The sequence below is a fragment of the Toxotes jaculatrix genome, chromosome 19 (genome assembly GCF_017976425.1).
Source record: "Toxotes jaculatrix isolate fToxJac2 chromosome 19, fToxJac2.pri, whole genome shotgun sequence".
Taxonomy (NCBI): Eukaryota; Metazoa; Chordata; class Actinopteri; family Toxotidae; genus Toxotes; species Toxotes jaculatrix.
In genome coordinates, this window is record NC_054412.1 from 4,998,638 (window position 1) to 5,012,528 (window position 13,891).

At 45.3% G+C, this 13,891-nt stretch overlaps 1 protein-coding gene across 1 annotated transcript; it reads left to right on the forward strand.

The window, feature by feature from the left end:
• The first annotated feature begins 2,113 nt into the window (after nt 1-2,113).
• Nucleotides 2,114-13,537, forward strand: thbs1b (thrombospondin 1b). Its single transcript, XM_041064193.1, has 23 exons — nt 2,114-2,308; nt 2,477-2,561; nt 2,730-3,286; nt 3,512-3,587; nt 3,964-4,047; nt 4,221-4,330; nt 4,809-4,934; nt 5,962-6,058; nt 6,956-7,129; nt 7,268-7,444; nt 7,531-7,704; nt 7,969-8,096; nt 8,238-8,390; nt 8,627-8,845; nt 8,981-9,088; nt 9,464-9,623; nt 9,735-9,853; nt 10,975-11,209; nt 11,343-11,570; nt 11,682-11,953; nt 12,046-12,143; nt 12,232-12,371; nt 12,505-13,537. The coding sequence occupies exons 2-23, from the start codon at nt 2,498-2,500 to the stop codon at nt 12,510-12,512; spliced, it is 3,507 nt and encodes a 1,168-aa protein (XP_040920127.1). The 5' UTR covers nt 2,114-2,308; nt 2,477-2,497; the 3' UTR covers nt 12,513-13,537.
• Nucleotides 13,538-13,891: the final 354 nt, after the last annotated feature.

Consider the following 13,891-nt stretch of genomic DNA (forward strand, 5'->3'; position numbering starts at 1 on the left):
TTACGCTCATATCTCTGAAACCTGTCGCATTACATATAAAAGCATGTGTCTTATGCATCAAGTAGATAAATTACACTGCTATGAGCAGCCGAGGGAGTTCGAGTTTCTCTGCGCCAGGCGACGGCAAAAGGTATGATTACTGATCTGTCACAGGTGGACCTGTCTACCATCAGCAGGTAGTCAAAACACAGCCTGTTTTTACACTGCAGAGGAGAAGGAACAGGGGCTGTAACATTTGCCCCTTTCTTCTTGCCCTCTCCTTACTGTAACTTAATATGTCTCTTTTCTAAATTTCTTCTTACTACAGATCAAGAAACAGAAATATTCCAAAACAGGCAGATACAGAATGAAGGGATGAGACATCAGTGTAACTCGTAACGAGCGCAGCAGAGCCAGAGGCAGCCTAACTGAAAAGTGGAGAATAAAGTGACAGAAATGAATCACAAGTGAATCACGTCCAGCGAATCCCTGCTTTGTTACCATTAGCTGGAAGATGCATCAACAGATTTAGATATGAAATCCTGTTTCCAAATGCTTCAGAGGCAATGAACTGCGGTAATGAGGAAAACTGTAAATAAGCCAGTAAATATATACATCTCACCACCATGTGCTGTAAATAACAAGGAAACGATCCCTATAAACTCAAGGTGATTTTATTAGACATTACAAACAGTCTAATGATTGTCTACTTTAGATGATCCCGCATAAAATTTGAAGACTTATTTATGCATTGGTTTGTTTAAAATGGACAGTTCACATTAATAAACATATCTGTAAACATGCCAGAGTTAGCCAAGAAGCTTTTTTTCATCTGCTTCACCTAAAAACAAAATATAAGAATATAAAATTAGAATAGCAAAGGTTTTGAGATCATTCATAAACTTAGGGAGCAATAATAAAAAGATAAGAGAATATTATTGTGGATGTGAACAGAAACATGGACTAAATAAGAGAACACCGTGCTGCATTATTAGACACTAACTGAACCACACCTATCAGAAGCACCAGCATAAAGAGCACACATAATACATGAAAGACAAACACTCTTAACCCTGAATGAACCAGTGCATAGCCTGAGACTGTGAGTATCTGGGGCCTAAAATTATTTATTTTCTACACATTTGCATTTATTTATGAGTTTTGTTGATTTTACTTATTTATATCGCAGCAATTTATGTGCCTCATTCCCACTCCATGTTTTACTCCTGAGCAGAATTGTGTAAATGATTTTTCTTGCTCCTCTCTCCCACTGGCACTACACGTATCACATCTCCACCAGTTTGGGTTTTATTTGACTTTGTTATTTCACGGGTGTAAATCGGTAATGTCAGTTCAGGTGTGCTGCAGCACCACTGCACCTTCAACTGCCTCAGGCGCCTCTCCAGTGAACTCCCGTCGGCTCCTAGCGGTCGGAGATGGAACTGCACCGAGCTATGATGATGATATCCTACTGAAGGTTATCGCTGTCCAGATCTATCACATATCTGACATGAAAATAAAATGCTGCTTTTTCCCTAAATACTTTAAACAATAAGGAGGACAAACATATAACAAAACTATGAACTGTAAATACAGACTAATGTCTCTTAGAGGAACGTTAAAGGCAGAATTTAGCATCATATGAAATAAGATTTTTAAAAGTACGAGTATTTAAAATATGCTGCAGATGTTGATTATCGGCCACGGATATAATCCTTAAGAATACTGTAAGTGTATTATAGTTACACTGCAGCTATGGAAACCATAGGAGCTCTAAAATGATTTCATATAATGAAATAATATAAAAAATATCACAGGAGCGCTCTGCTGTGGGAAGCTCTGAGATGGAAATGCCTCAGAGGACTGATGGACGGACGCAGTGAGAGGAAACACTGGTCCATTAAAAGTCTGAGTGCAGAACACTGAAGCTGGTCCCTCGTCCCACAGTGGAAAACCTTTTTTTTTTTTTTTCTTCTCCTCTCTCTCGCTCTCTCTCTCTCTCTGAGCTAAGAGGATAAGCTCGTCCCTTTTTCTCCCCTCACCGTGATTGGACGAGGCCACTTCTTAGGAATGGCATCAAACTATTTAAATAGCACTTTGTCCCCCCTCGGCTTAAAAAAGGGAGTTTTTTTTAGCGGCCGATAGGAGCGAGGACAAGTTTTCAATCAAGAAGAAGAAGTGGCAAACTCGCAAGATTTTATTATTTCTTTCTCCTTTTCATCGTGGAACTTTTTTCCTTTTAATTAAATTCATTCTTGAGAATTATTGTTGGATTTCTACACATTTTTCCGGGATTTATTACTTTTGATTTGCTGTTTTCTTCAAGCAGGTGAGTGACAGATATTATAAGGAATGCAATCATTTCTGCAGCTGCAGTGGCTTAAATGACTGACTTATATAATTTTTTTAAATGTTTTCAACCTGTTGCACGTTGATTTTGTCTGACACTGACATTATTGATGTTCTAAACGGTTAAACTTGTTTTTATTTGTCACAGGCAGCAGGTTGGTGTTTCACCATGAAGCTGACAGGGATATTTTTGCTCTTGATGCTTTGGAGGTGCGACAGTGCGAGAGTCGCAGGTGAGTTATGCTGAACTCAGTGATTCAACTTGAACTTGTAAAACTTTTTTTTTCTTTTGAGATGTGAAATTACTTATCGTTTTTTAAAATGTGCATTGAAACTGAAAACAACAGACAACCAGTGCACTGCCAGACAAAGGCTGACTGCTTATTGTTATTCACCCGCAGAGAGCCGAGACGACAATAGCGTGTATGACTTGTTTGAGGTTCTTGTCCCCAAGAAGAACCAGGGGGTCACCCTGGTGAAAGGAGACGACCCGTACAGCCCCGCCTACAAGATCCTCAATCCGGACCTGATCCCCCCGGTCCCCGAGAGCGTCTTCAGGGACCTGATCGATTCCATCCACACCGAGAGGGGCTTCCTCCTGCTGCTCAACTTCAAGCAGTTCAAACGGACCAGGGGAAGCCTCCTGACCGTGGAGAAGAAGGACGGCTCCGGACCCGTTTTTGAGATCGTCTCCAACGGCAAGGCGAACACCTTGGACATAGTTTTCTCCACCGAGAACAAGCAGCAGGTGGTTTCCATCGAAGACGTGGATCTGGCTACGGGTCACTGGAAGAATATCACCCTGTTCGTGCAGGAGGACCAAGCTCAGCTGTACGCGGGATGCGAGGAGGTGAACACCGCGGAGCTGGATGCGCCCATCCAGAGCATCCTGACGCAGGAGACGCCGGCCAGCGCGCAGCTCAGGATTGGCAAGGGAGCAGTGAAAGACAGGTTCATGGTGAGAGAACGAGACGCTGCGGACCGGAGACTTGATTTCACTTAAGCAATTCACTCACTGATCTTTAAAAGTTTTGCTAAAAACGCAAATGCATAAATATATCCAAATGTGTAAAAGCGCTCATATAATGATTGATCTAATGCTTTCGATAAGTTGCAATGATTAGATGTTTTATTTAATATTGCACCGGGTCGTAGCTTAAACGTGAACATCGATGCCTTGCAGGGGGTCCTACAAAACGTGCGGTTTGTGTTTGGAACAACACTGGATGCCATCCTCCGCAACAAAGGATGCCAAAGCTGTGAGTAATTACGACCAAGATGTCTTGAAGTGTTTACTCATCACTCATCTGCTTCATGTGCTGCCAAGTCTTAGCAAGTCTTATCAAAGAAATGTGTATATACTTAATTCGCCTGCTCATTTCTACATAAAACACTCCCTGGGGAGCTGTTTACCACTTGTCACGGAGGAATGCCAGTGTACAAATATCTCAGGGTGCTGCGGTCTCGCAGTGTGTTCACTGGGGTGCACACTATTAACTAATAAGTTTTCTTGATAATTTATGGTGGTGTGGGATGTGTAACATCAAGTCCAAATACCCATCCTTATTAATAAATCAACCATAAAGATGAGTGTGCAGATTTGTGATTTGATTTATGGAACCACTTCTCTTACAGCCGTGACGTCTGAAACCATGATCCTGGAGAACCTCAATGGCTCCTCTGCCATCAGAACAGAGTACACTGGACATAAGACTAAAGGTAAACACTGCTGCATGTGACTCTGACATGTGGGCTTCCCATCATACCCCATTACACTGGCTCACATCTGTTGATTAGTCCTTAGAGTAGAGACTGACAGGACTAGAATAGAATAGAATGAGAATGACAGTATTCACCTGTGCTAACATGCCCTCTCTTTTCTCCCTGTGAAGACCTGCAGATGGTCTGTGGCTTCTCCTGTGAGGACCTGATCAGCATGTTCAAGGAGCTGAAGGGCCTCGGTGTGGTGGTCAAGGAGCTGTCCAATGAACTCCGACAGCTGGTGAGAAGGAAACCCACCAGACAGTCTGCCTGTCTGTCTGTCTGTCTGTCTCTCTGTGTGTGTTTAAGTTGTGTGTGTGGTCTCTAGGTTACTATTGCCACCTGCGGACAGTTGCCCAGCAAAATAACGAGAGATATATCAAAGATACACTGTATGTTATATATGTTTGTTAAAGCCTGCCTGGAAAAAACAAGGCCGCCTTGAAACATTATGCCTTCAGTTCAAAGCTACTCCAAACCTATGCAAAGTCTAACTTTAATTTATTTACTATGTACATGATAGGATGTTGTGCTTGTTTGGATTAACATCAAACTTTTTGGGGCATAAACACACAAAACTCCTGCTCTTTTTACTGATATCTACTTTTTAATATGGACTTCAGGTAGAGTGGTATTTGCCCAGGGAACGACTCATAAACAATAAACAACATCTGTGTTTGTTTGTTCCTGTCTGTTTGTTCTACATCACCTCCTCCCAGACGGATGAGAACAAGCTGATTAAAAACCGCATTGGCATCCACAGTGGCGCCTGCATCCACAACGGCATCGTGCATAAGAACAAAGCTGAGTGGACGGTCGATGACTGCACCGAGTGCACTTGTCAGGTGAGATCTCTACGAGTGTGTCCTCGTCAGCTTGTGCATATCGTGCCTTAAGTACTTAAACACACGTGTGGGGGGATGCACTCTTATGCCCTGACTCGTCTGTACACGCACACATTCACGTATATGAAGACAACCCACACTGAAGCACACACACTTAACACCACTCATCTGACCTGGTCAGTAATGAGTAGTGTGAGGGTCTGGCAGGAGGCCGGCAGCCTTTACCCACAGCCTGTCCTGTGGTAATGAGAGGTCTGCTGTCAGAGGTTCATCTCGAGTGTGGCCTAGAGGGACTTGACCAGACTTCAAATGATGCATTGCCCATAATTAAGAACAAGACCTTGGGCTCTGACATGTGGAAAGGACCGATGGGTTCAGGTGCTAAATACTTGGCCTTGAAGATCCATGTATTTGAGTGATGAACTTTACTTCCTGATTTCCTCTTCTGCTGACACACTGGCTGTCCCTATTTCCCTTCCTTCCCTGTCAGTGATCAGATCCAGGAGCGAGAACATTAGCATGCATAGTTAGAGGCAGTTGTTATCCAGGAGTCATTCACTGCACCCACACAGGTTGTGCTGGCAGGCTGTCTTTACTTGTTTTGGGGCTCAGTGCCCAGGTCGGCTCCACAGAAGAACTGATTTCCGTTATTAGAGCTTTGGCCTCATTCCCACCCTCCCCTGACCCAGTGGGCAGGTGGCTGTCTGCAGGGGTCTCCGTTCTCAGCCATAGTTCTGGCATGGTAAGTCTGTGCAAGCTCAGATGTTGAGCAGAGAATTTAATGAGCTGGTTGCACGGACATGGACTAAGACTTGGATAAAAAATTACCGGGCAACACGCACCAATTTAAATAGGTCTGCACAACAATCAACTCCACATTAGTAACACTGCTTTCGGTTCCAGTTGGAAAGGGGGATTTAACCCAGCACCTGGGCATAATTTAGAAGAAAACTGCAGCAACATTTGGGTGATATCCATATATATGAGCTTATGTTTAACCATAAATTTTATCCCCGTGTTTGTGCAGAACTCTGCTACTGTGTGCCGCAAGATCTCCTGCCCCCTGATCCCCTGTGCTAACGCTACTGTTCCCGATGGAGAGTGCTGCCCCCGCTGTGGAACACGTGAGCATTTACGCTTTTTAAAGCCCAAGTCATGTTGTTAGACTCTGCATAGCTATAAGAAAGCACACTGTAATTGCAGCCTGCACGGTAAGCATCAGCATAAATGTCTCCCATTAGACAGAATGTATATGTTTCAGCTAACAGACACACAGCCCCATTCACTGAGAGAGCCGTTACTGAGTTATTTGCGATGTAAAACAAAAAGCCACAAATATTTCCCCAGATGTAAAGGTTTCTATTCAAGAGAAAACATGTTAATTTTAGAAATGATTTAACTGCAATAACATCCGAGTAAATGAAAGAGTGCTTATGTGTTTGGAACACAGGCACTTTGTGCTCCAAAACATCTTTGAACCTTCAAGTTGAAATGGCTATAATTTGCCAAATTGGTTAAAGCGGGATGGAAAATTGGTTGGCTGTTCAGTGGAGCCCATCTTCTACATGAGGAGGAGTGACATGGTTGTCATACCTATGCAGGCTTGGCTGCAGTGCCTCCCTAAAACCTAAATAAACAGGGGGAGCCGCATTCATCCTGACCTCAGCCACTTGTTGAAGTCACTACACACCCAGCGCCATGTTTGCAAAATCTGTTTCCTCTTTAGGAAAACACAAGTCAATGGGGCATCCCTCTGTATCCCGAGGACAGTGGCCCTTTCTATTTCCCCGGCTTCGCTCAGCGTGTTAGCCTCTGCGCTCTCTCTCAACAGAAGGCCTTCTCTCTGTCTCAGGCCCAGTTAAATCCTCACCATTAGTCCTCTGCTTTAAGAGCTCTCCCTCCTCATTTAGGCGGGGGGGGGGGGGGGGGGGGTTGTATGTGAGGGGGTGCTGCCTCACTGGAATAGCTCTTTTATTGTCTCCCTTTTCCCCTCTCTCCCATACTCTCTCCCTCCTGCTCAGCGAGTGACTATGCAGAGGACGGCTGGTCGCCGTGGTCTGAATGGACCCATTGTTCCGTGTCATGTGGGCGGGGCATCCAGCAGCGCGGGCGTTCCTGCGACCGTATCAATAACAACTGTGAGGGCACCTCTGTGCAGACCCGCGACTGCTACCTCCAGGAGTGTGACAAACGCTGTGAGTTAACACAACACACACTTTCACCCATCAACCAGACACAAATATGTGTCCTGCTAAGCGACCAGCTTAGTGCCACAGTGGTCCAGCGATTTGTTTCCTGACAGCTGATCTCTGACCTTTCTTTGCTGACTTCAGTCAAGCAGGACGGCGGCTGGAGCCACTGGTCACCCTGGTCTTCCTGCTCCGTCACCTGTGGTTCTGGTGTCATCACCCATATCCGCCTCTGCAACTCCCCCACCCCCCAGCTCGGAGGCAAGCCATGCGAGGGAGAGGGCAGACAAACTGAGAAGTGTCAGATGCCTTCATGCCCCAGTAAGTCCCACAGCCTGATGTTCCCGGCCTGGTTGCATTTATGCGTTATATAGAAATGAATCATGTTTTCTCCTTGTCTTTCTCAGTCAACGGAAACTGGGGACCCTGGTCACCGTGGGATGCCTGCACTCTCACCTGCGGAGGTGGTGTCCAGACTCGTAAACGCCTGTGCAATGACCCTGCACCAAAATATGGTGGCAAAGAGTGTCTCGGTGAAGCCAAAGACATGCAGATGTGTAACAAGGACGCTTGCCCCATCGGTGAGGCATTTTAATCACACAGCTTCTACATGTTCCGTGTGTGTATTATTTTATCCTGCAGTTTCCACTGTGTATTAATTTACATTATTGATATCTTTTTATATATTTTTTTTGTTATATTTCCATATCCTTAGATCTCCCTTCACAGTGAGGTCATAACTGGAATGGGCTTTACCTGATTTAAAACAAAAAGGTTTCAGCTGAAGGATACCTTACAGATGATGTCTTGATAATGAGCCAACGTTTTTTGTTTTTTTTTTACAGATGGGTGCCTGTCCAACCCCTGCTTTGCTGGAGCCAAGTGCACCAGTTTCCCTGATGGTTCATGGAAGTGTGGAAAGTGTCCAGCTGGCTACACTGGCAATGGCATCAAGTGTAAAGACATCAATGAGGTAAATAAAAAATAAAATAAAAATCCTCAGCCCTTGTGCGATGATTTTGCCAACTACACACATGGTTTGATGCCTGTTACAACATCTATCAAGTCTTTGGCTTAATGATCACAAATGTTGTTCTTTTTCTCCTAAAAACAGTGCAAGGAGGTTCCAGACGCTTGCTTTGAGTTTAATGGTGTGCACCGCTGTGAGAACACAGAACCTGGCTACAACTGTCTGCCCTGCCCTCCTCGCTTCTCAGGACCCCAGCCCTTTGGCAGAGGTGTGGAGCAGGCCGTTGCTAATAAACAGGCAAGTACAGTCTTGAGCTCTGACAGGTAGACATTTAAGTTGATGAGATGCACGATAAATAAATACCGATAACAGGAATAGTTGTGTAAGGTACAAGTACGCTTGCATCCCCAGGGTAGGACCTGGCTCATTTATAGTGATGAATGTCTACCTCTGTGAGAACAGAATGCCATATATTTGGACCATGAACTACCAGTCTGATCGTTGATCACTCAAACTATGTATCACTCCTCCAGGTGTGCACACCGCGTAACCCGTGCCTCGATGGAAGCCACGACTGCAACAAAAACGCCCGCTGCAACTACCTTGGACACTTCGCTGACCCCATGTACCGCTGTGAGTGCAGGCCCGGTTATGCAGGCAACGGCCACATCTGCGGAGAGGACACAGATCTGGATGGCTGGCCCAACGCTGACCTGGTCTGTGTGGAGAACGCCACCTACCACTGCAAAAAGGTAGGCAGTGGCTAAGCAGCTAGAACGAAACTCAGTGAATCAAAGTCACTTAAGAAACCACTGTTTTTCCACAGTTAAATTACCTGTATGTTTATTATAGTCTCTGAGCGTCTGACCATGTTGTGTGTTATTCAGGACAACTGCCCCAACCTCCCTAACTCCGGGCAGGAAGATTACGATAAAGACGGCATTGGAGATGCTTGTGACAATGATGATGACAATGATGGCATTCCTGATGACAGGGTAAGTGAAACCTCTCCAGCTGTGGCCGTAACAGTGCACAAGGGAGTGTGTGTGTGTGTGTGTTCTCTGGCATTCATCATTCATTGTATCTAATAAGAAAGCAGGTGGAAAGGGGAGAAGGGGAGGGGAGGCTCGGCAGAAAAGAAAATGTTTCTCCCCTGCCTGAGCCGAAGCCTCAAATTCCAACACCAAGGTTCAGCTCTGAAGGAGCTGCTCGGTGTGTTTTCTAATCCCAACGTTAGATTTAGAACAGAGCCTAAAAATAAAGCAGCTTTTCATTCTGCATCACCCCCTCTCTGGAAACAGATCCACTCACACTATGACTGCAAATGACAACTTTCTCCTCTGCTTTCTGTCCCTCGCTTTTGGAAACAGGACAACTGTCCATTCGTCTACAACCCCAGGCAGTATGATTATGACCGTGATGATGTGGGTGACCGCTGTGACAACTGCCCCTACAACAGTAACCCAGACCAGACAGACACAGACAACAATGGAGAGGGAGATGCCTGTGCTGTGGACATCGATGGAGATGGTGAGGATTGGAAACTTTGATAAAAGCAATCTGTGCGACATCTACATTGAAATGTACTTTGAAATTCTGCACTGCTTTTTTTCTGATCACATCTTACCATTCATTCCCCAGGTATACTAAACGAGAAGGACAACTGTCCCTACGTGTACAATGTTGACCAGAGAGACACAGATCTGGACGGAGTGGGAGACATGTGCGATAACTGCCCTCTGGAACATAATCCTGATCAGGTGTGTGGACACACACACACACCCACCCACTGCCCTTCCCCATTTCCTTCCACCTCACCCACCAACAATAATCCACATTCATCTCCCTGCCTTTCTCTATAGCTCAGCATATATCTCTCTTTCAAATGAGAGAGAGCCTCAGTGATTAGCCCTGTGTAGCTGTCTAAGCTTTATCACGCCATGTAAAGGAGGAGTAAATCCTGTGTGCAGCTGAAGGGCACATCAGTTCAATAAGGCGTGGTGGGGGGCTAGAGGGGTCTTTTCAATGGCCCATTGATGTTAGTTGGCTAATGTGAGGGAAGAGGCCCTAGGCTGGATATTACTGAGGAATGGGCCCTGCCCTGGGCTGTGTCCCTGCCCTGCTGGTGCACCACGGGCCTACTCAGTCCACCTGTGCCATGCTACACTGAGAAATAGGAATGCGTTGAACAACAGGACTCAGAAGAGGGACGGGGGAAGGTGGGGAGCATCCAAGTCTACACTGATGTGGTTTCTTAAAAGGGAGAATTGCACATTGCAATTGAAGGCCAAAAGAGACATGTCCGGACACAGGCACAGCAATGTTGTTTGCTTTTACACAGAGCGCAAAATTAGCACAAAAAAGTCCTCCTTACTGGGATCTTCAACAGCAGAAGTTTTGATTCTACAGTTACCCAAATACTCTCCACCCTTCCCTCCTCCCTCACTCCATCTCCTTCCATTCACTTGCCCCTATTCTTTGTTAGTGCCACAAGGTGCGCCTAGTCCTGCTAAGTGGGGCTAGCATGACTTAGCCTTTCACTGCGGACGCTGGTGGCGCTCAACAAGCAAATTGGAGCAGGAGGAGTAACGGGTTCCTGTAGAGCGACGTTTGATTGTCAGGAGATGAAAACTGCCGACAGATCTTGGACAAATTGAGCTTGGCAGCTTTACAGAGGCAGAGAGAGATTGGAGCCTGAGGAAAGTCCTTAATGAAAGCAGGGGAGGAGACATGAAAGAACAAGGGCAGCAGGAAACACTGTGGTGAAAGGAAATAAAAGCAGTGGAATGTAATCACCTATGTTAGTGTGGTAATACTTCACTGTCCCCTTAAGCCATATATTAAGTCATAACTCTAACACTAAAACATTGTACCACTGCAGGTGGATTCAGATGATGACCGTGTGGGAGACAAGTGCGACAGCAACCAGGACATCGATGAGGATGGACATCAGAACAATCTGGACAACTGCCCGTACATCCCCAATGCCAACCAGGCTGACCATGACAAGGACGGCAAAGGAGACGCCTGTGACCACGATGACGACAATGATGGCATCCCTGATGAAAAGGACAACTGCAGACTGGCCTTCAATCCTGACCAACTGGACTCTGATGGTGAGGAAAACAGGCCAAGTTTCAACCCTAAAGGACACAGCTTGTCCTAAACCAGCAAGCTCACGGCATGTCTCGAGGTCTTTGAAACAACATGGGTATAATTATTACTGAATATGTAATGTATATTTTTCAGGTGATGGCCGTGGAGATGCTTGCAAAGATGACTTTGACCAAGACAATGTGCCTGACATCTATGATGTGTGCCCCGAGAACTTTGGCATTAGCGAGACAGACTTCCGTCAGTTCCAGATGGTTCCTCTGGACCCCAAAGGCACCTCTCAGATTGATCCTAACTGGGTTGTCCGCCATCAGGGCAAAGAGCTGGTTCAGACTGTCAACTGTGACCCAGGCATTGCTGTTGGTGAGTAATCAGCTTTGCACATCATTCTGATCCTGTGATTTCTTTTACAGAATTAAGAATACAGTCTTTTGAGCACAGACCCTTCAGACCCAGATTTTTCTCCTTCATCAGGGTACCACGAGTTCAATGCAGTGGACTTCAGTGGGACCTTCTTCATCAACACAGAGAGGGACGATGATTACGCCGGCTTTGTGTTTGGGTACCAGTCCAGTTCCAGGTTCTATGTGGTGATGTGGAAGCAGATTACGCAGACCTATTGGTCGAACAAACCCACCAAGGCCCAGGGGTACTCCGGCCTGTCCATTAAAGTGGTTAACTCCACCACTGGCCCAGGAGAGCACCTCAGAAACGCCCTCTGGCACACTGGGAACACCCCCGGACAGGTAAGACATTTGGAGATTCTGTCTACCAGTGGATGATTTTTGTATGTTGTTAGGGAGATTAACCAATGGCTTTTTATTTCCCCATGCTTTAGGTCCGCACTCTCTGGCATGACCCTAAGAATGTTGGATGGAAAGACTTCACTGCCTACAGATGGCATCTGATCCACAGGCCAAGAACAGGACATATTAGGTGGGAACATTACATTGGCAGAGGGGTTAACTCTTTGCATGGGTTTGACATCAAAATCCCGACTTTAATTCTTCCTTTATTTCCACAGAGTTGTGATGTACGAGGGCAAAAAGATCATGGCAGACTCCGGTAGCATCTATGACAAGACATATGCAGGCGGCAGGCTAGGTCTTTTTGTCTTCTCACAAGAGATGGTATACTTCTCAGACCTCAAGTATGAATGCAGAGGTAAGGAATTATGTAAAATCAAGTAATATGTGATTGCAGCTTCCCAACAAGCTTTTGGATTCCTGCTCTTAAAATCGATGTCCCAGACGTGGCCACATTCAGCTTCTCACACTGTGTCTCTTTCTTTTAACAGATGCATAAATGTGTGGCGCAGGAAGCTCTGAGGAATGCACCTTTTTTTGTATAAAGTATGAACTTTATGTATTCTGATGCAAAGTCCAGGGACCGATTTATCTCCGCGACTCTTTCTTCTGCGGCACGCACACTCGGAAGGGGGCAAAGGGCATGTGGTCAGCCTCAGGGTAACTTGAAGCTGGTTCGGGTGGAGCACCAACCGGCTGACTGCCAGTTGAGGATCAGAGAGCCCCTTCTCCTCCACCCTTAGCATCTGCGAGAGCAGGGAGAACTAGGGAAGAAAAAGAAAACAAGCCCTCTAGCTTTGCCAGTAGGACAGCAACACCTTTCTATCCCAGCTCTGCCTGCTTTCTCGCTCTCTGAAAGACCTCATTCATCTCTGTGCGGGAGCGGCTCCCCATAGACAACTATGCACTTCCAAGCCTTTACATCTCTCTCTGTCTTTCTATCTCACTTCTCCAACCCGTGTGCCTTTCTGCCTTACCTTCTGGATGGACATCCTAAAGAAAGAAACTGATGAAATATTCCCTTTGCTTTACCAGATCTGCCAGGATGTACAGTAGATTCTGAATGATACAACTTTTGAGGACTCAAAGGATGAAGACAACTATTTTTTTTTTTTTTAAACCATTGTTGTTAAGGACTTGCAACTTAAGAAAACTTTTGGGAGTGGAGAGAGTTAGAAATAAGGGGAAGATGATGATGTGGATGTTTGCGTCCATGCATGTACTGTATGTGGAAGACTGGTCATGAATGGAGCAAGAAAGTGCTTTTACCCATCTACCTAAGACGCTCTGTAGAGAGGAACTGTGGAGAAAGTACAAAATTAAATTTATGTTAATGTCTTTTAAACATACAATATCACAGGCTTTGCTGACTTTGTTTGGTTAAATAAGCAGCTCTCAGGGTGAGACGGAAGCCACGATCTTCCCATATCAAAACAGCGAGAAAAAAAAAAAACAAGTTTTGCTAGAGCCAGTGATCTCAAAGCCAGTATTTCCTCCAAAACACTCCCCATCTCACACCAAAACCCTAGTCACTGAAGAGATTTATCAGCCTCAGCTTTTGAGGATTTCAAACTGAAATTATGTAAATACATGTAATTTATTGACTCTTGCCTACAATGTAGGCAGCAAAGGAAATTTGGATACTTTGAAAAAGTAAAAACTCCATCCAACGAAAACTGACTGAAAATCAGGTAACATCAGATGTCAGGTGCAGGATGCGTGCCCGTCAGTGTGTATCATCTCCCACTGTACAAAGTGAATTAGGTATTCTTCGGATAGGGCTGTTTAGCATGAAGCGTATGTGACTTGTGCCTTTTCTTCAGAGAGAGATGAAAAACAAAGGAAATCTTTGATGTACAAACATTACCTCATTGCTGT